This window comes from Sorex araneus, chromosome 8 (assembly GCF_027595985.1).
Source record: "Sorex araneus isolate mSorAra2 chromosome 8, mSorAra2.pri, whole genome shotgun sequence".
NCBI lineage: Eukaryota > Metazoa > Chordata > Mammalia > Eulipotyphla > Soricidae > Sorex > Sorex araneus.
Window position 1 is genome coordinate 13,450,360 of NC_073309.1, and position 19,811 is coordinate 13,470,170.

Sequence of the window (19,811 nt, forward strand, 5' to 3'; positions counted from 1 at the left end):
GCTGCCTGGCCCCACCCTCAGCTCGGTTCTCGGGCGCGCGTCGCCGCCGAGCTTGATGCTTCAGCGCGCGGCTCCGTGGGAACGTGCGCGAGCCCGGGTGCGTGCGTCACCAGTGGTGGCTCCCGCGGCCCGGGCTGCCAGAGACCTGTGTTGCGGAGCGGGAACAGCGGCGGCGAAAACAGGAGCGAACAGGTGGGGGTGCGCAACGCGGACAGAATTCCCTCACCCCGAGAGATCCGAAAAGAAGGCTTGTGTTGGGGGGGGTCCCTTCTCTTCTGCCTGGGAACCCCACCTCCATTGTCCTGTGGCCCCGCCCTCCATTGGGCACGCCCACATCTCATTCCCCGAATCTTATTGGCTGCAGGTCACGCCCCTCCTGGATCTCCCCGTCCCCATTGGCTTGTCTCCCACGTTATCTCCTGAAGTTTTTTATTGGCGTGGGCCACACCCTCTCATTTGTCACCAGACTCCGCCTTCAATCTGGGCTCCTCCCCCAGCCTCTTTCATTCATTCTGCATCCAGTGCTGCTGGATGTTTGAGAAATGGGGTGAATTAAAACCGTCCCTGCCCTCGGGGAGTTCAGGGGACGTTAGGGGTACTCGGACTCATGCGCCACAATGTCATCCTACCTGGTAAAGAAGTTGCCTAACCTTTGGGACCCTTTAAGACGGCTGGGAGGCTTCCCCAGGAGGTGAGGCCCACATGAGCCCTGAAGAATGCTTAGGGATTTGCTCCAGGGAAATTTTGGGAGGGTATTCTTGGTAGGGGCTGAGACATGAAAGAAACAGGCATATTCTGGAAATTTCAAAGCAGTAGTCCGAATGAAAGCAGGGGACTGGTGGAGGCCCAGAAACCAGTGAAGTCCAGAAGAGTGTCTGGTTAATTGAAAGGAGTAAATTCTGAGGCCTGAAATCTTTCCAAGCAGCTGTTCTTGAGGCAGGGTGGAGGGAGGCCTAGTGGGGAGGTGGGTGGGGATCAGATCTAAATGGGGAAACTGCAGGGAAGGAATGATTCTCCTGCTGACAAAGAGAAGGGATTTTGGCTTTTTTATTTGCTGAGTAACTGCCCTGGGTCAGGTACCACTCCCGGGACAAAGCTCTGAATGCTTAAAGGGAGCAAATATAATTATCAATGGTACTAAGTGAACAGAGAACAATGGGGGGAGGGAAGGGGAGATTGTGGTAGACAAAGGAGAGGAGATTTACTACTTTACAGAGTGCTTAGGGACAGTATTTCTGTTACTCCTTTCTTTCTTTCTTTCTTTCTTTCTTTCTTTCTTTCTTTCTTTCTTTCTTTCTTTCTTTCTTCCTTTCTTCTCTTTCTTTCTTTCTTTCTTTCTTTCTTTCTTTCTTTCTTTCTTTCTTTCTTTCTTTCTTTCTTTCTTTCTTTCTTCCTCCTTTCTCTTTCTTTCTTTCTTTCTTTCTTTCTTTCTTTCTTTCTTTCTTTCTTTCTTTCTTTCTTTCTTTCTTTCTTTCTTTCTTTCTTCCTTTCTTCTTTTTCTTTCTTTCTCCCTTCCTTCCTTCCTTCCTTCCTTCCTTCCTTCCTTTCTTTCTTTCTTTCTTTCTTTCTTTCTTTCTTTCTTTCTTTCTTTCTTTCTTTCTTTCTTTCTTTCTTTCTTTCTTTCAGACCATACTTGGTGCTACTCAGGACTTATTCCTCGCTCTGTGTTTAAGGATCACTCTTGGCGGTGCTTGGGGGGCTGTATGGGGTATCTGGGATTCAATCCAGGTCTGCCACATACAAGGAAAGTATCTTACTTACCTGCTGTACTATTTCTTCAGACCTTGGGACAGCTTTTCTATTAGCATATTTATGCAGATCTAAGGGAAGCGAGTAACCCCAGCAGTTACATGGTGGGAAGGGGATTCCAAACACAGGTAAATGTTCAGTGTGAGATGCCTGTAATAGAATTCAAATAAATATGCTAAATTGAAAACTAGCAACACTGGTCTGAAGTTTGTGAACTAAGTCTGGCATGTTGTATTTTATTTTTTATTTCATTTTGTTTTTTTGGGGGGCCACCCCCAGCAGTTCTTAGGGATTACTACCGGCTTTGTGCTCAGAGATCACACCTCAAGGGCTTGGGGGACCATTTGGGGTGCTGGGGATTGAACCTGGGTCAGTCATGTGCAAGGCAAGCACCTTCCCCACTATATTGTCTGGCCCGTAAGTCTGGGATGATGTATTTTAAAGCCATGAGAGTGGATGGATGGAGATCCTCAGGAAGTAAGTGTGATTGGATAAAAATGGTTTCCAGTCTGTGAAGCATTGCATTTAGGGAGCTAGAGAAGACCAGAAAGGAAGATCAAGGGCAAACAGCCAGTGAGGGCAGAACTAAATTTCAGGGAATTTGGGGAACTTCATGAAGAACATGTTCCAGAATGGAGTGATTACTGTCACTTTCTGATCAGTATGAAGATCACTGGTGACCTTGGTGAGTTCAGTTACTGTGGACACATGCCCACCTCCCTCCAAGGAAGGAGTGGACTGAAGCTTCAAAGAGAATGGGAGGGGCCGGAGCGAGGGTCCAGCAGGGAAGGTGCTTGCCTTGCACATAGCTGACCTGAGTTTGATCTCCGACCATATGGTCCCCCGAGCCCCATGAGGAGTGATTTTTTTTTAAATTTTTTATTTTTGGGGTCACACCCGGCTATGCACAGGGGTTACTCCTGGCTCTGAACTCAGGAATCCCTGGCAGTGCTCAGGGGACCATATGGGATGCTGGGAATCGAACCCAGGTCGGCAGCGTGCAAGGCAAATGCCCTACCCGCTATGCTATTGCTCCAGCCCTCTGAGCACCTCTGGATTAGGCCCAAAAGCCAAAAGAAAAAAAAAAAGGAAAAAGAGAGAATGGGAGGCTGGGTATGTGGCTCAGCAGTAGAGCATTAGCCTTGCAGAGGTGAGGCCATGGGTTTGATTCCCAGCAGGACAAACCAAAAACAACAGTAGTAAGTCCACGGAAAGAAGGAATTGAGGGGTCAGAGCGATAGTACAGCAGGTAGGACACTTGCAATGTATGTGGCCAATCTGAGTTCAATGCTGGCACCCCCTAGGGTCCCCTGAGCACTGCAGGGTGTGGCCCCGAAACAAAATAAAACAAAAAAAGAATTGGAGCCTGACTATAGCCAACTCAAGGTATTTCAATGAGGGGCAGATGGAGGGAGCTGTAAGGCGTCCTGAGGGATGAGAGATCCAGTGAAGGTTTTGTTTTGTTTTTGAGACAGACGATAACAGCTTGTGTTTCTGCTGATGGAAAGAATCCAGTAGAGAGGAAGAGGCTGAGGATGCAGGAGAGGTAGGAGAGGAAAAATGCTGCAATTTTGTCACTGGGTAGCTGGAGCCTTCGGTCAGTCTCCAGGGAGAGACTGGGTAGGACTGAGCCCTGGTATGGGGGCAGTGGGTACTGGAGTGCTGATACAGCCTTCAGTGACACCTGGGAAGATGCTCAGGGCACAGGCCAGGGGCTGGCTTGGATTTGCTGAAGTTTCCCTCTGTTCCCGGTAAGCTGGTTCTGGTTTGGATTTGAACAAATGTCCTAAAGGAGAAACACCCCTGGGGATGGGGGCTCTAACCATTCATGCTGACAGAGGCTGCTCCAGTTGCTTTTCTGTTAGAATGATCCTTTCACTTTTAATTTTATTTATTTGTTTTGCGGGGCTGCACCAGGTGGTGCTCAGGGCTTGCTCCTGGCTCTGCATTCCGTGATCACTCCTAGCACAGGGCTCAGCAGACCATAGATGGTGACAGGGATCGAATCTGGGTCTACCACATGCAAGACAAGCGCCTTCCTTACAGTACTATTGCTTCAGCCCCAGCTTTTAACTTTTTACTGCAAACTTCTGAAGCCAAATGGGCTGGCAGAGTAAATGCCACAGGCAGAAGGGGCCAGGGAGATAGTACAGCAGGTAAGGTGCTTGCCCTGCATGCAGCTGACCTGAGTTCAATCCCCGGTACCCCAAGTGATCAGCCATGCCTACTTAGAGTAACCCCTGAGTGTAGAGCCAGGGATAAGCCCTGACCTGGGTGTGGTTCCCCACAACAAGAAAGCGGGAGGTAAAAGGAGGTAATAAGTTTTCCTCACCTGTTATCATCTGGGCAGTTGAAACTACCTTGTACCAGCTCCCAGCCTAGGCACAGTGAGTATCACTAGCGCATCTGAGGGTCTCAAGCTCTTAAATATCATCTAAGTGGTGGGTAAGACTTTTTTCTGTTGAGGTGGAGAGATAGCACAGTGGGTATGGCACTTGCCTTGCATGCAGCCAACCTGGGTTCGATCCCCAGCATCCCATATATTCCCCTAAGCACTGCCAGGAATGATTCCTGAGTGCAGAGCCAGGAATAACCCCTGAGCATCATCAGGTAGGTGACCCCAAAACAAAACAAAAAGCCCCCTCTTTTTAATTTTTTAATTTAATTTTTTATTTTTTGCTTTTTGGGTCACACCTGGCAATGCACAGGGGTTACTCCTGGCTCTGCACTCAGGAATCATCCCTGGCAGTGCTCAGAGGACCATATGGGATGCTGAGAATTGAACCCGGGTCAGCCACGTGCAAGGCAAATGCCCTACCCGCTGTACTATTGCTCCAGCCCCTCTTTTTCATTTTTTAAAATTTTATTTTTATTTTTATTGCTTTTTGGGTCACACTCAGCAATGCTCAGGGGTTACTCCTGGCTCTGCACTCAGGAATTACTCCTGATGGTGCCTGGGGGACCATATGGGGTACTGGGGATCGAACCCGGGTCGGCTGCGTGCAAGGCAAACACCCTACCTGCTGTGCTATCAGTCTGGCCCCGTCTTTTTTTTTTTTTTTTTTTTTTTTTGCTTTTTTGGGTCACACTCAGCGATGCTCAGGGGTTACTCCTGGCTTTGCACTCAGGAATTACTCCTGGCAGTGCTTGGGGGACCATATGGGATGCCGGGGATCGAACCCAGGTCGGCTGCGTGCAAGGCAAGTGCCCTACCCGCTGTGCCATCGCTCTGGCCCCTGGCCCCATCTTTTTTATTTTTTAATTTAGTTTTTTTTTTTAATATTTGGGCCACACCTGGTGATGCTCAGGGGTTACTCCTGGTGGTGCTCAGGGGACCATATAGGATGAGGGGGATCAAACATGGGTCAGCCAGGTGCAAGGCAAACACTCTCCCCGCTGTGCTATTGCTCTGGCCCCAAAATCCCTTTCTTTTGTTCTTTCATTCTTCCCTGCTTGCTTGGTTGAGCTTGATGGAAGGAATGGAGTTGGTCTGGGGCAGTCACCTACACCCCTCTAGTGGCAGTCCCTGGGCCCAGGAAGGACCCCAAAGGGGCTGTGTTCCTCAGACCACACCCAGTCACACTGGCCTCCATGTACCCTTCTGTGTCCCAGAAGCCGGCGGTGTGAGGAGTTGGCGTGACCCCACCAGATGTGACTGCCAGGACAGAATGGTGCTGGACTCAGGGACGCAGGTGTATGAGCAGGCACCGCCCAGTCTGCCAACCAGTCCCTCGTCCCTGGGCCGTAGACTGAAGCCCGCAGATCGCGATGGGACTCCGCTGTATTCCTGGCCTCGGTCCCTGGCCTTGCCTCTGGCCCTGTCCGTCCCCTCCGGCCTGCATCACGAGTCTGAGCCGCAGCCCTTCTCAGAGCTGCGCGTGGCCCGCCGTAGTCACATGCATCGCAGCGAGAGCTCCTGCACGATAAACAGTACCGGCCACCGGGGCCGCGGCAGCCATGGTCAGGCCCCACCTAAACGGGGACTGGATCCAGGTGGGGGTACCCTGCGGCCCGCATCCTCCTTGCCTCACATTGCTAAGACTCGAAAGGAAGCCAGCAAGAGCGGGACCAGCAAGAGCCCCTGCATGTTGGTGGCCTTGCGGCCAACCAACATGGACGATGAGCGGCTCAAGTTCTTCCAGTCCCATTACACCTATAACCCACAGTTCAAGTACCAGGAGCCCTTGCCCACGGCCGTGCTGGAGAAATACTGTGCTGCGTCTGGACAGTTCATCCACCAGGTCAGTCCAGCCTGCCCACTTTGCCCTGGTTCTCACCACCCAAGAGGCCTGGCCCTCACCAGCCACTGCGGCCCTGTGTGCAGGCAGTTGGCATCATTGAGGCCGTCCTGGAGAAGTTTGGCACCTATGAACAATTTGAGGCTGTCACCGGGGGCCAGCTGCTGACCAAGTGCCAGATCTGGTCCATCGCACGCAAATACATGCAGAAGGAAGGCTGCGCCGGAGAGGTGAGCCTGTCCCGCCTTCCTGCACGGCCTGTCTGCTTCGTGCCCCTTCCAGGTGGACAGGCACAGGCCTGGGCTGTGCTGGTCCTGAGCCTGGCTCAGAGTAGAGCTGATGAAGGGAGGGCGGGTGGGGGGCCTGGCTGGGGCTTCAGCCTGGCTGCCCAATGGCATCAGTGGGCCCACCTGGACACTGACCCCGGGCTGGGGGTGCTTCTGCCCGGCAGGTGGTGGTGCAGCTGAGTGAGGACCTGCTGTCCCAGGCCGTGATGATGGTGGAGAATAGCCGACCCACACTGGCCATCAACCTCAGCGGAGCCCGCCAGTACTGGTTGGAAGGCATGCTTCGGCATGAGATAGGTTAGCACGTGGGTGGGCGCTGGGTGGGTACGGATAAAAGGAGCCTGGGGGGCAGAGAGGGATCCCAGTAGCAGTAGCCCCCAGCCCCTCTCTGTCTCCCCGTCCCTTGGCGGGAGGAGGGCGGGCCCTTTCCCTTGCTAATCAGCTCCGTCCTCCCTCAGGATCACACTCACCCACTCGTGTGCTCACATTCACCTTTTTTTTTTCTTTTTGAGTCACACCTGGTGATGCACAGGGGTTGCTCCTGGCTCTGCACACAGGAATCACCCCTGGCGGTGCTCAGGGGGCCATAAAGGATGCTGGGAATGGAACCCGAGTCGGCTGCGTGCAAGACAAACGCCCTACCCATTGTGCAATGGCTCCAGCCCCTCACATTCACCTCTTGCTCCTTCCCACGCTCTTTTCCTCCGTCACTTCCTCTCTAACTTCTGCTGACAGTGGGCACAAGGCTGCCTCGGGTCCCACTAGGGCTGCCCCCTGTGGGCCCTTGGGGGTGACTAAGCCAGATCCTGAGACAGGAATTGTCTTTTTTGTGGGGAAGGCCCAGCTGGCAGAGGACACCAAGCACTAGTTACTATTCCTTTATCTCCTCCTCAAGAATCCTGTTGCTTAGGGCAAAAGATGATTTTGCTTGACTGTCCAAATATGGGAGTGTAACTCTGGACAAGTTGGGGGTCAATGTGAGGGTTTTTTTTTTTTTTTGAGGCCAGGAGGGAGTGTGGTTCCATGTGAGAAATTCTTACACATGAGTCTGTGGGTCCTTGGGTCCAAGTTCAGCCAAGGAGGGTCCCTACGTCGCCAGGCCCTGGATGAGTTTGCTTTTGTCTCATGAGAGTCTGAGTGCCAGCCAGGGAAAGTCAGCGCCCTGGGCAGGCCAGGAACACCCTGCCCAGCGCTGCCTCCGTGTCCCCCCTCCTCCCCCCATCACCAGGCACACACTACCTGCGGGGCGTGAACAACGCGCGGCAGCCGTGGCGCAGCGCTGAGGGCCGGCTGCAGTACGGGCTGCGGCCCGCCAACCCCACGGAGGAGGGCCTGGCCAGCCTGCACAGCGTGCTGTTCCGCAAGCACCCGTTCCTGTGGCGCGCCGCGCTGCTCTACTACACCATCCACCGCGCCGCTGCCATGTCTTTCCGCCAACTCTTCCACGACCTGGCGCGCTACGTGCAGGACGCCGACGTGCGCTGGGAATACTGCGTGCGTGCCAAGCGCGGCCAGACGGACACCTCGCAGCCCGGTGGGCGCCCCGCGGGACCCCAAGCAGGGAGGGGAGGAGGAGGGTTAAGATTTGGCAGTAGGGGGTCAGGGCTGGAATTGACACGGCTCACCGTGCTCCCTGCCCACAGGCTGCTTCAGCAAGGACCAGGTGTACCTGGATGGCATCGTGCGCATTCTGAGACACCGCCAGACCATCGACTTCCCAATGCTGACCTCGCTGGGCAAGGTGAGGGGCCGCGGCCTTCCCCTCCACCCTCTGCTCCCTGAACTTATGATTGGTGCTCCTCAGAGCTCGGGGAGGCCATGTCCTTCCGGAGGGGAGCCTGGCAGGCCGACCTAGGTGCCTGATAAGAGGCAATGTGGGAAAACTGTAAGGAAACTAGACAGCAGAGGGATGGATGCCGGCTTAGGCGCTTTCCTTGAACACAAATCAACTCCAGTTCAATCCCGGGTACCTCATCGGGTCCCCGAGCACTGCCAGACGTGCCCCCTCAGAACAGAGTCAGGAGTAAACCCTGAGTACCTCCTGGTGTGGACCAGAAACAAAACCAGAAACAGGCGCCTGAGCCTGCACACAGGTGAGCGTGTGCTGTCCGTGCTCCGATAAGGGGTGCTTTCCTCATCGGTGGGCACTCGGGAAAGCCTGGGACGGGGGTTGGAGACATGCCCATTCGGGGGCCTTTGTGCCATGCTGGGGAAGATAAGCACATGTGGAGCAAACAGGGATGGAAGGAAGAGAGGAGTGGACAGGATGTTACACAGCTCCCAGCACCCCAGGCTGTCCCTGGCAAACCCAAACCATGACCCATCCACGGACGTCACAGGAGGTGGGCAGGGGGAGACAGTCTAGGGAGGGGCCTTGGGAGAGGCTGGGACAGTTAGTCCTGACAGCTGACGGTGGCCCGGGGGCTGGGAGAGCTTCAGAGAGAATCACTTCAACTGGGCCTGACAGGAGGCTGACAAGGATGTGATGGTGAAGACTGAGAGGTGGGCTTGGCATAAGCAGGTGCTGGTCCCGGGGCCTGCGCAGGGGTAGGTAAGCAAGAGGCCGTGGGACCCCAGGTTTGGAGATGAAGGCCCTGTGGGTACCAGGGGAGACACCAACCTTTCCAGGCCGCAGCTGCCGAAAGCTGGGTTCGCTGCCCGCTCCTGAGGCCCCTCCTTCCCCCCTGCAGGTGTCCTATGAGGATATAGACCACCTGCGGCCCCATGGGGTGCTGGAAAAGACCCGGGTGCCCCACTTCATGCAGGACTTGGCGCGCTACCGGCAGCAGCTGGAGCACATCATGGCCACTAACCGGCTGGACGAGGCAGAGCTGGGCCGTCTGCTGCCTGACTGAGGCCTGGGGAGGCCCCGGACCTGGGGCCCTCAGGCCCGTCCAGAACATGACAGCTACGTGCTTCCACGGCCTGGGTGTTTCTCGGGGGACTTGGAAGGGCAGGAGCACCCAGGAAGGAGGAGGAGCAGCAACCTCAGGGGCTCTGTGTCCCCCCCCCCAGCCTCCTGGAAGCCCCCCGGCAGCAGCGCAGGCTGCCCTCCCTCCTGCCTCCTGCCTCCTGCGCACTGGAGGAGGCAGAAGCTGCATGGATGGGGGCAGGGGTGGGAGTAGAAACTTGTCCTTGCATGATGTGCCCTTGGCCATCTCCTCTTCATTCCATGTCCCCTCCCTTCCCCCACCCGGCCCCTTGGTGCTCCTCCAGCTTTCACGCTGTCTACCTCTCACTGGGTCCTGTGGAGGTGGGAGGGGAGTGTCCCTTCTCCTGGGTGGTTGCCTGAGACAGCGGTGCTGGCTGTCACAGGGAGCAAGGGCAGGGTCTAAGCTGGGCTGTGCATTCCAGCAGTTCTCTCCTGCCCCTGCTCGTGCATCTGTCCCCGCTTCCATGCCCCAGCCCCTCTGGTCTGGTAGAGGGAGCAGGTCCCCTCTCTAAGCCAGTCTGCTCCAGGCCCGACTCTCACCCATCTTTCCCCCTCAACTCCCTTTTGCCTCACCTCTTCCTCGCCCCGCTCCCTCTCTTGCACTCTTACACACACACACATAAACACACACCCGCGAGTCCTTTCCACCCTGTGAGTCCTTGCCCGCCTGACCCCGCACCCCTGCAGTGGCCTCTCTGCTCCTGTCTTGGCTCAGGCCCTCTGACTGGTGGGCATGGGGCGGCAGTAGCCACAGTCCGCCTGAAGGGCAGGGCCCTTCTCTCTCCAGGTCCCAAGTTTATCCCTCTAAGACAGGAGGGGTAGAGATGGGTGACATGTCCTGTCCACCAACTCAGATGTGTGTCTTGGCCGAATCCTGTTCCCACCCCGGGCCCAAAACCAGAAACAGAAACACGGCTGGAAAGTCCTTACTCATTTAGCAAATATGTATGTACCAGTTAGAACCCTCCCTGAGCTCCGTTCCAAGAGAAGCCAGTCAATTAAAATAGGTTACAGTTATGTGTGTGTGTGTGTGTTCCGCTCCCCCAAGATCCTTCCTCTTCCTCCTTTCCCCACCCCCCTTTGGTATAGGGGATCGAACCCAGAGCCTCTCACACACGCACGGCATATGCCTCACCATGGAGATTCATTTCCAAGGTGATGAGATCCAGCCCTCCCGATGTGGAAGGGAGAGGTCCGTTTCCTCGCTCTGGGTGCCAGGCCCCCAAAAGGCCGTGAGGGTGGCAAAGGGCCAAGGAGGAGGCTGCAGGAAGCAGACTCTTGTCCCACAGAGGGCTTGGGGCTGGGATCCCAATATGTTGCAGACAATCTGGGGCTGAGAATGGGAAGGGGTGCACAGGGCTGCCCAGGTCACACCAGAGTTCTTAAGCAGAGCCAGGTGGTCCCTCCGGAGTGAGTTTCCACCCAGCGGCCCTGGGCAGATAAGGCCTCGGTGGGATCCAGGCCGGGCAGCACCGAGGCATTCAGGAATCTAGAGAGAATGGGAGGGGAGTGATCGGTTAGGTGTCCCCAAACCACACCCTCCCTCCTTGGGGTTGAGGCCGCCTCATACTCATACCTTCTGACTCATCCCCAGCCCCGTAGTCTGGCTCGGAGTAGTCTGGCTCGGGTTCGGGCTCGGGTTCGGGCTCCGGCTCCGGCTCCGGCTCCGGCTCTGGCTCCGGCTCGGGCTCCGGCTCGGGCTCGGGCTCGGGCTCGGGCTCGGGCTCGGGCTCCGGCTCTTCAGGTTCCGGCTCCGGCTCGGCTTCTGGCTCTTGTGCCGGCTCTGATTCTTCGGGTTCCGGCTCCAGATCCTGATCCGTTTGAGGTTCCGACTCCGGCTCAGTGGGGTCAGGGGCCTCAGCTTCCTGCTCGGGCTCCCCGACGGTTCCCTCTTGCCCTGCCTCGGAGCCCTCAGGTCCCCGCGTCCCATCGCTGTCGGACGCTTGGGGCAGCCCAGGGCATGCGGGAGTCCGGTGGCCTGGGCATGGAGGATCGTAGTAGCGGTCGCGGTAGCCTGGGGAGGGGAGGCGCCGTTTACCCCTCTGCGGGCTCGTCTACACACGCCCCCCACCCCTCGGTGGAGACGCCCCCCGGCCCCTCCCGCGCCCCGCCCCGCGCGCGCTCACCAGGGCCCACGTGCTGCCAGTCCCAGGTGGGGTCGGGGGCGCGCACGGTGCGCTGGGCGCAGCGCAGCAGCTCCTGGCAGGCGGCCTCGCCCTTGCTCTGCACCACTAGCAGCAGGCGGCGCACCCGGCGCTCGGCATCCGGCAGCGCGTCCAGCGACTCGTACTCGGGCCCCGTGAGCACGCCCCGCGCCAGCAGAGCGTCCAGCAGCAACCCCGAGTCGGCCTGTAGCGTCTCCACCAGGCGCTTCCGCTCGCGGTCGATGGTCTCTGAAGGTCGCTCCTGCGCGTTACCCATGGTGCCTGCCTGCGAGGAGGGAAGAGGTCGTGGGTGCCGGGACGCCCCTGCCTTTGATTGTTCTCCCCAGCTGCAGGGGACTCGGCCTCTCTGGTCGCTTCTATAGGCTCGTCTCAACTCCTTCCCCAAATGTCAGCGGTGGCTCTTCTCTCCCCTCCCTGAGCCCTAAGCACCCTCCTCTACTCTTAGACTCCGCCTCCCGGACCGGGCTGCCTTCCAGAGCCTGGCTGTCTGCCGGTCTTGCCAAGTGTGCCACTTCATGCCATCGGTGCAGCACCACTTTATCCACTTAAATTGCCCCCAACCCACTTCCTCACCTTAAGGGTTAGCAAGACATGAGTGCTCTGGAATTCTCTGTTATCCTCACCTCTTTATTTAGTTTGCTTCTTTGGGCTGTACCCGGCTGTGCTCAGTGCTTACTCCTGGCTCAGCACTCAGGGATCGCTCCTGGTGGGCTCAGGGGGACTATGTGGGATGCTGAGATTGAACCCATTCCAGCAGCGTGCAAGGCGAACACCCTGCCCACTGTACTATTGCTTTGGCCCCACCAGCTCCACTTCTTTTTTGATTTGGTTTGGGGGCCACACCCAGCAATCTCAGGGGTAACTACTGGCTGTGCACTCAAGAATTACTTCTGTGGGCTGGAGAGATAGCACAGCGGGTAGGGCGTTTGCCTTGCACGCGGCCGACCCGGGTTCAAATCCCAGCATCCCATATGGTCCCCTGAGCATGGCCAGGGGTAATTCCTGAGTGCAGAGCCAGGAGTAACCCCTGTGCATCGCCAGGTGTGACCCAAAAAGCAAAAAAAAAAAAAAAGAATTACTTCTGTGGGGTTGGAGCGATAGCACAGCGGGTAGGGCGTTTGCCTTGCACGCGGCCAATCCAGGTTCAATTCCCAGCACCCCATATGGTCCCCTGAGCACCGCCAGGGGTAATTCCTGAGTGCAGAGCCAGGAGTAACCCCTGTGAATCACCGGGTGTGACCCAAAAAGCAAAAACAAAAAACAGAGTTACTTCTGGTGGGGCTCAGGGAATCATATGGGATGCTGGGGATTGAGCCCAGGTTGGCCATGTGCAAGGCAAATGCCCTACCTGCTGTACCATTGCTCCGGCCTGGTCCTCACTTTCTAATCTCAGCCCTTCACTTCTCGTCTCTCCCCTGTAGAGCCCTGAACCCCCTCTGCACCCAGAGCACAGTCTCCGCAGGGAGTTCACCTTTTGGGGGGAGTCTGGCTCCTTCCCCCCCCCCACCCCAGGTCCCCTGCTCTTCCCTGGCACTTGAACAGGGTCAGAGGGATTCTCCAGGATGGCTCTGAGCAACCTCTGCTTACATCACCTGGGTCCCACCTGTGCCCTGTTCCCCAGCTGACTCAGCCATCTAGGGGGACACCTGTAGCCCTACTCAGCAGCGCTGCCCACACACGCTGAACTTTCCCAGTTTCCCTCTGTGGAGCCTCCCATTTTGAGAGACTCTGCAACTGCAGGTTTGAGGCCAACTCTGATTTGCGCTGTCCATTTATTGCCAAGGAAGGACGACGGCTCCTTCCTGGAGTGGCCTGACCAGGCAAGAAGTACCCGACATCAGGAGCAGAGAGGTCACCCCAGATCTAGGCTCCCAGCACCCTCCTGTTCACAGCATGACTTTGGGATCCCTCAACCCCTCAACAGGCTCTAGGTCTGGGCAGAGAGAAGCGGGCCTTGTCCCCATCCTGCCTCTCAGGTCCCTCTCCCTGCGACCTGTGCCACGCTATGCCCCCATCCCTTCACCCCTCTTGGTCATATGGAGGGGTCAGCCCCCCACCCCCTGAGATGCTGAACAGAGAAGGGTCTTACCCCTGCTCGTCTCTGTCCCTTGTGCCCCATATGTGCCAAGTGCCACTCCCTCGCCACTTCTGGGTCTCTCACTTCCTTGGAGTCTCTGGGCACCTCACTCCATCCTGCTCTCCCCGCCAGCTCTGGGCTCCGGTGCCTCTGGGGTAAGTGTGGGTGTCTCCACAAGGAGCCGACTCAGAGAATGGCGGACTCAACCACAGCGGGGTCTGCTGCCAGCAAGAACGTCAACTCCCACAGCCTTCTGAGCCCTCCTGCCCAAGGGAACTGCCCACACCGCTCCAGTGAGCCCTGGCCCCAAGTAGCCAGGCTTCCCCGTGTGGCACCACCACTCTATCTTGCCGAGCCCCTGGTGCTTCTGAACCTTCACATCTGCTGTTCCTTAAACCTGGAATTCCCCTGGGGCTGGAGAGATAGCACAGCGGGTAGGGTGTTTGCCTTGCACGCGGCCGATCTGGGTTCGAATCCCAGCATCCCATATGGTCCCCTGAGCACGGCCAGGGGTAATTCCTGAGTGCAGAGCCAGGAGTAACCCCTGTGCATCGCCAGGTGTGACCCAAAAAGAAAAAAAAAAACAAAACCTGGAATTCCCTTCCCTTCCCAGACTCCAGGGTCTTCATGTCCGCCAATGCCTAGAGGGTCCCCAAGGCTGACTGACCCCTCCTGTTATGCCAGTGCACAGCATAGACCCTTTCCAGCACCCTGACATCAATGAACTGCAATGGACCCTCAGTGCTCTTCAACTGAGTCCCCCACCCCACCAACCCCAGGGTCAGAAGTGCCAGGTGAGAGCTACAGAAGCCACTCTTTCCAGGGGCAGAAAGAAAACAGGTGGGCTGGATTGGCCCCTCCTCCGGGCTCCCCAAGTTATTTCCATGTTAACCTCCTCATTCCATGACTCTGGGCCCTGCCCTTCCTCCTGTCTGCCGTGCAGTGGCCTCAGCTGCTCTGACCCTCCAGATTCCAAGCACAGAAGTGGATATTTGGTGTGTGTGAGGTGTGTGGGGGGGCAAAGCGCACCCAGTACTGTGCTTGCTTTGCATGTGATTCACCCAGGTTCCGTCCCGGCACCCCAGAGCCCCTCCAGGAGTAACTTCTGAGCACCGTGGGGTGTGCCCGCCAAGCAAAAAGTAGATCCCAGAGTGCTGTCACAATCCGTCTGGGTGGCTCTAGATGTGAATCTGAGCGGGGGTGGGGGGCGGCGACAGGGACCCGACTTTCCCCCTCTTCCCCTCTGAGAGGGGGCTCTTTGGTCAGGAAGGGGTGAGGGGTGCGTGCGTGCTGCTCTTACCTCCCCTCCACGCAGTCTCCCCGGAGCGCTGCGGGGCGGGGGGGATGGGCGGGGCTGCTCAGGCTGAAGTTTCTGTCCCCCACCCCCAGCGGTGGGCTGGGTCTCCGGGTTCCGTGCGCTCAGGGCAGCACGGCTCAGCGGCTGGGCTCGGGCGGGCAGGCGATGACAAGGCAGAAAGGGTTGGGCAGGGTGGGGTGCGGGCAGCAGCTGCAGCGGGCGGGGGCGGGGCTGCCGGGAACCCGGAGCGGGTGGGGAGGTAGTCTGGGGGGCATTCCATTCTGGACGCCTGGCCGAGGCCGCGCGCCGCCTGGGTTCGTGCACGTGACCCGCACCCCACCACCCCCACCCGCGCCGACCAGCGGTCCCGGTGCCCCGCGCCGGTTAAGGGCCTGGCTGTCCCCAGGCGCTTTTACGCTGTCCACCGTTCGGTCCCAGGCTGCCAGTCTCGGCTGAGGCTCAGACAGGGAGCCTGGCTACGCGAGACGGAGCTAGATGTGACCTAGAAATCCCCGTTCCCGGAGGCCGCAGTAGTCACCGCCAACCCTGAATCTGGGAACAGAAGACAGGGTCTAAGCAGGCGCGGGCTCCCCAGGCACCGCCATCCTCCGGGAAGTGGTTCTAGACGCGACGCTTCTTGAATGTAAAACCCACGCTCCCCCGTGCTCTCTGGTGACAGAGAAATTCTAGGGGTGAGGCATTTGCCGAGCATGAGGTGGACCCAGGTTAGACCCCAGGCACTGTCTATGGTACCCCAGGGAGCACAAGCCAGCAATAGCCTCTGAACACTGCTGGGTGTGGACCAAACCTCCCTCCACAATCCTCCCTTGGAACCCCCCCCCCAAAAAAAAAGAAATAATAAAAATAAACCAAAACAGGGTGGGGAAATGCAGTTTATGGGCAGAGCTTGGTAAAGAGAGGGGAGCCAAGCAGCAGGACCTTTGCTCAGCTTCCGCCAGGGGGCGCCAGGAAACCGAGGTGGGGGCAGCAGCTGGCCTGCCCCTTGGAGCTGGTCTCAGCCAGAGGGGTTGGCACCCGAGCCCAAGTAGGATGCCTGGCTCTCGGGGTGGTGGCACATGGCTAAAGCTCCGGGCAGGCCGAGGAGTGGGCTTCCCAAAGCCGACTGGGCGTCCAGCAGGAGTGGTGGCCCAAGTGCGGCAGCGCTGCCTAGGAGGAGAGGAGTCCTTGCCTCAGAGCCGCACCCTCTGGGAGGGAAGGATGGAACCCCACACTCAAACTCCCCAACTCTGCCCCTCCCCACCCAAAACACAAATGCATGGCCCAGCCCATAGTTCAGGCCCTGAGTCTACATCTTTACCTTGGCCTGAGGAGTTTAACCCCTTGACTGCCAACTCAGTCTCACCCCCCTCTGGAACCAAGGGCTGCATCTGTTTGGGAGAACCCCCCCAAGAAGCAGCTGGGATGAGGGATGGCTGAGGAAAACCAGGGCAGAGAGAGAACAGCCACAGATCACAGGGCTGGGGTCAGCACCCCCTTTCTGTGCTCTCTTACCAGGGACAGCTCCATATCCAAGTCCGGCAGGCCCCATTCGCGCCCCTGCAGGCTGCTGCCCAGTGCCTGCGGGGGGCTCTGCATCAGGACCCCTTCTAGGCTTCACCCATAGCTGGACCCACACGACCCCGGGCCCCTGCCCTGATGCAGGGATACTTACATCAAGGGGGCCTGCCCGCTCCACATTCTCAGGGGGTCCTGGCAGCAGCACTGCAGGCAGCAGACTCTCTGAGCTGTGGCCGTGCCTCTCTGGGCCCAGAGACCCCCTATGACAAAGAACTGCTGCCTGATGCCCACAGTTTCCCCCTCCCCTGCCCCCTGAAGTCCCCAAGGAGGTGGAGTACATGAGGATTTAATCTGGTTACGTCTGGAAAATGCCAGGTGGGGATCGTGGGTACGAAGGGGCACACAAGGTGCCTTCCTCTGCCTCTTGCCGCTAGCCTTGGGCTGCTAGCTGAGATGGGGGTGCCCCTCCCTGTGGAGTATGTCCCCCCATCTGTGGTAGGTGTCCTCAGATCCCACGTGTGAGGCTTGGGTGCCCTTCCCTCATGCACCCAAGAAGAAGGGGCTCACTACTTACCTGTTAGCGGCTTCCCTGGGACCCCGCAGCTCAGGCTGGTGGGTGCTGCTGGGCGCCTCAGGACAGAAGCTCCCTTTCCCTTCCAGAATGGCCTGCACCATGGCCACAGGCAGCCGCGGGGGCCCTGGCACACTGAAGTCACACTCAGCAGTGGCCGGGGCTGGCCCAGCCTCACTGGGCCCCCCAGGGCTGGCGGGCTCTTCTTTGAGCAGTGCCAGGCCTGTCTCCCTGCACCAAGTAAAGCTTCAGCTCGACCCTGGCATCAACGCACCCCCCAGGACCCCCTGCAGCCTTCTGACCTGCCAGATCCCTGCCAGGCTCCCAAGCTCAGGCCAGTCAGTCCCCTTTACCTCCTAATGCCACTGGAAGGAAAAAGCCGGGTCCCTTCCGGGGAGAGTGAGGCCTCTGGGATGTCAGAGAGGCTGGGGCCCAGCGTGGCGTCTGGGAGGGGCTGCAGAGTCAGAGCCCAGTCAGTACCCACACAGTACCCACAGGGGCAGGTCTGAGGGTCTGAGCGGGGAGGCTGACCCCTGAGCTCACCTGTGCTCTAGGGCAGGGAGAAACCTACCGAGTAGAGAAAGCAGGGCTCCTGCTGGTCCCCAGGTAGGTGGCAGGCGTTGAACTTGGCCGGTGTTGGGCTGCCCTCCTCCAGCATCAGGGACCTGAGTGGGGGGCAGGGCAGGCTGAGCTCGGCCCTCCCAGGGGCCCCAGCTGCCTAGTCAGCAGAGCTGAGGCCTGGCCAGCGCTTCATCACAGGCGGGAGGCAGCAGGGGCTCCCCCAGAGATGGGCCCTCTGCGGGTGGAGAGGAGGGGAAGGCAGCTCCGTCTGAGCCTGTCTCCCTGCTGCAGGGACGCTGGGGGTCTGGGCGCTGGAGGGAGAACTTTGAGAGTAAGGTCTAACCACCGGGAGTGGGAGTGAGGGTTCTTGGGTAGCGCTGGGGTGTGCGAAGGGGGGGCAGGAGGAGTCTTGGAAGGGGGCTCTCCAAGTGAAGGAGTGAAGAGAACTGAAATGCAGGGGGGCAGCGGGGGGTGCTGGATGCTCACAGCTTCCTCTTTGCTCCTGCGATGCTGGTGGAGCCCCCCTGAAGGGGCCCAATGAGGCACTGAATCAGCTGCAGAGGAAGCAAAGGGTTAGTCTTACGGGCCTGACCCTCGGAGAAAGGCTCTTCCTGTGGGGAGGGGAGAGGCTACCTTGGCCATCACGTGCTGCTGCCGCCCTTGGCTCTGCCGCAGCGCCAGCACCTCCCGCCACAGGATCTCGCTCTGCCTGCGGGAGGGGGGAGCGCACTGAGGCCCACCGGGAGTGCGCTCAGCCTCAGCCCCGCTCAGACCTGCCCCCCCCCCTCAGACCTGCCCCAAAGAGAAGAGATACCACAGCGCTCGAGGCCCCCCGCCCCCCCCCCCCCCCGCTTTCAACCCTCCCTCCCCCCGCACTGCCTGAGCTCCCGCAGCCGCGCCTCCGTGCTCTCTTGCACGCCCCGCAGGGCCTGCACCTCGCCCAGCAGCCGGCCCAGGTCCCCCGGGCGCCAGCGATCTTCAGTGCGCAACGCAGGCACCTGCAGGGGGACCACCACGGGGTCAGCGTGCGGAGTACAGGGCCAGCCGCCCCACGCCCACGCCCGTGCCCGCTGGGGGGACTCCCGCAGGCTGCCCCCACCTTGCGCCGCACGCGTTCCAGGAGCTGCTCGCGGCCGCGCAGGAAGCTGGGATGCTGGAACTCGACGTGGTCACGCTCGGGCCGAAGCAGGCCACCCTGCTCCAGGCTCACCACCTTCCGGAAGCCGTCTAGGGGGCGGCGGTGGGGGCGTCGGGACCGATGCCACGCTGTGGAGGAGGGGCCCCCCACTCGCCTCCCGCGGCCCGGGACACTCACACATGTTGAGTTGCCGCACGAAGCTCGCCATGTTGCTGTGCTTGAAGTACTGGGGCAGCACTTCTTTGGCGAAGCGGCTCTGGTCGCCCACCAGGAAACTGGTCCCGCTCTGCCGAGAACGCAGCCGCCCTCCCGTCGCGCAGACCCGTGAGCCGCGCCCGCCCCGCCAGGCCCAGCGCTCCAGGACCCGCTCCGCAACCGGCCTGCTCCCCCACCCACCCACGGACACAGGGCGACGCCAGGGGCAAGAGGCCTGACTCTAAGCGAACTCCAACTCCAACCCAGCCCAGGGGTTCCGAACGCTGCGAATGCCAGATCTGCGGTCCAGCCCGTCGGGTAGGGACCTGCAAAGTGACCGCGTCAGCCGCAGCCCTTCGGACCTCTATTTTCCCACCTGTCTGATGCGGTGGAGTGGGAGGGAAATTATTTTGAGGATCCCGCTCCCCTTTCCCCCATTCCTGCCCTTTATTCGGTCTGGCCCGGGAAGAGGTCGCCTCACCCCCACCTGGCACGGCCCTCACAGGGTAAATCGTCCCGGACCGCTGGATGGCGAGACCCACCGCCTCTGAGCATCCGAGGCAGAGGGTGGGTGGGTGTGCACGTTCACGGGGAGTGGAGGGGCCCCGGCCCTCACCGGGCTCCAGCGGATCAGGTGGTCGGTGGCCGGGTCTCCCACCAGTGCCCACAGCTTGCCCAGGAAGGCAGGCACGAGGCTGGGGCCCGGCTCCGCGGGCAGCGGCGTTTCCTGCATGGCGCGCTGTCTGCCTGGCTCTGCGCTGCCGCGGGCGGCCACGGGCTAGTCAAAGCGGCGGAAAGTGCTGCGTTTGCCGCCCGCTCCGCCCCGCTCCGCCCCGGGGCTCCGGGTCAGGTGGCGGCCGCGTGCGAACCGCTGGGCGGGGTTCAGACCCGGCCGCCGCCCAGATGCAGCGGCTGGGACTACGAGCGCGCCGAGGGGCACAGCAGGGAGGGGGACCCGGGTTCGAGTTACACCCTTCGTTGCCCCGGATTCGAGTTATACCCTTCGTTGCCCCTGGCTTCCTTCTTTGCATCTGGGGAGAAAGTCCCTGTGGGTGGCCTGGTGTGAGCTGGGAAAGTCGTAAA

The 19,811-nt window shown here is 59.2% G+C and overlaps 3 protein-coding genes across 9 annotated transcripts; 1 reads left to right on the forward strand and 2 right to left on the reverse strand.

The window, feature by feature from the left end:
• The first annotated feature begins 44 nt into the window (after positions 1 to 44).
• Positions 45 to 10,223, forward strand: MATCAP1 (microtubule associated tyrosine carboxypeptidase 1). 6 transcript variants are annotated; one of them, XM_055145880.1, is made up of 8 exons: positions 133 to 192; positions 3,225 to 3,295; positions 5,365 to 5,990; positions 6,074 to 6,217; positions 6,439 to 6,571; positions 7,503 to 7,808; positions 7,918 to 8,015; positions 8,965 to 10,223. In XM_055145880.1, the coding sequence occupies exons 3-8, from the start codon at positions 5,418 to 5,420 to the stop codon at positions 9,127 to 9,129; spliced, it is 1,419 nt and encodes a 472-aa protein (XP_055001855.1). In that variant the 5' UTR covers positions 133 to 192; positions 3,225 to 3,295; positions 5,365 to 5,417; the 3' UTR covers positions 9,130 to 10,223. The 6 variants fall into 6 exon arrangements, with proteins under 6 accessions (XP_004600665.2, XP_055001852.1, XP_055001855.1 ...); XM_055145878.1 differs by lacking the exon at positions 133 to 192 and adding an exon at positions 526 to 691 and having other exon boundaries at positions 5,362 to 5,990; XM_055145881.1 differs by lacking the exon at positions 133 to 192 and adding an exon at positions 526 to 691.
• A 17-nt stretch (positions 10,224 to 10,240) lies between these two features.
• NOL3 (nucleolar protein 3) lies at positions 10,241 to 14,922 on the reverse strand. 2 transcript variants are annotated; one of them, XM_055145883.1, is made up of 4 exons: positions 14,749 to 14,922; positions 11,333 to 11,636; positions 10,783 to 11,220; positions 10,241 to 10,695 (listed from the first exon to the last, which is right to left on the reverse strand). In XM_055145883.1, the coding sequence occupies exons 2-4, from the start codon at positions 11,625 to 11,627 to the stop codon at positions 10,688 to 10,690; spliced, it is 741 nt and encodes a 246-aa protein (XP_055001858.1). In that variant the 5' UTR covers positions 11,628 to 11,636; positions 14,749 to 14,922; the 3' UTR covers positions 10,241 to 10,687. The 2 variants fall into 2 exon arrangements, with proteins under 2 accessions (XP_055001858.1, XP_055001857.1); XM_055145882.1 differs by lacking the exon at positions 14,749 to 14,922 and having other exon boundaries at positions 10,242 to 10,695; positions 11,333 to 11,784.
• Positions 14,923 to 15,633: 711 nt separating this feature from the next.
• On the reverse strand, positions 15,634 to 19,713 carry HSF4 (heat shock transcription factor 4). The gene is made up of 13 exons (XM_055146072.1): positions 19,345 to 19,713; positions 18,711 to 18,819; positions 18,495 to 18,622; positions 18,272 to 18,393; positions 18,029 to 18,104; positions 17,882 to 17,949; positions 17,406 to 17,499; positions 17,188 to 17,288; positions 16,838 to 17,065; positions 16,418 to 16,523; positions 16,258 to 16,323; positions 16,064 to 16,133; positions 15,634 to 15,912 (listed from the first exon to the last, which is right to left on the reverse strand). The coding sequence occupies exons 1-13, from the start codon at positions 19,459 to 19,461 to the stop codon at positions 15,761 to 15,763; spliced, it is 1,437 nt and encodes a 478-aa protein (XP_055002047.1). The 5' UTR covers positions 19,462 to 19,713; the 3' UTR covers positions 15,634 to 15,760.
• Between the last annotated feature and the right edge of the window lie 98 nt (positions 19,714 to 19,811).

What these genes read in the sequence shown, in the direction of transcription:
- MATCAP1 (XM_004600608.2), top strand. Translation starts at nt 5,418, where the DNA reads ATGGTGCTGGACTCAGGGACGCAGGTGTATGAGCAGGCACCGCCCAGT. An exon ending in AGGAAGGCTGCGCCGGAGAG is followed by an intron (nt 6,218 to 6,438) that starts GTGAGCCTGTCC and finishes TCTGCCCGGCAG; the next exon opens with GTGGTGGTGCAGCTGAGTGA. An exon ending in CATGCTTCGGCATGAGATAG is followed by an intron (nt 6,572 to 7,502) that starts GTTAGCACGTGG and finishes CCCCATCACCAG; the next exon opens with GCACACACTACCTGCGGGGC.
- NOL3 (XM_055145883.1), bottom strand. Translation starts at nt 11,627, where the DNA reads ATGGGTAACGCGCAGGAGCGACCTTCAGAGACCATCGACCGCGAGCGG. An exon ending in CTGGCAGCACGTGGGCCCTG is followed by an intron (nt 11,221 to 11,332) that starts GTGAGCGCGCGC and finishes TCCCCTCCCCAG; the next exon opens with GCTACCGCGACCGCTACTAC.
- HSF4 (XM_055146072.1), bottom strand. Translation starts at nt 19,461, where the DNA reads ATGCAGGAAACGCCGCTGCCCGCGGAGCCGGGCCCCAGCCTCGTGCCT. An exon ending in ACCTGATCCGCTGGAGCCCG is followed by an intron (nt 18,820 to 19,344) that starts GTGAGGGCCGGG and finishes CGTTCTCGGCAG; the next exon opens with AGCGGGACCAGTTTCCTGGT. An exon ending in TGGATATGGAGCTGTCCCTG is followed by an intron (nt 16,134 to 16,257) that starts GTAAGAGAGCAC and finishes TCTCCCAAACAG; the next exon opens with ATGCAGCCCTTGGTTCCAGA.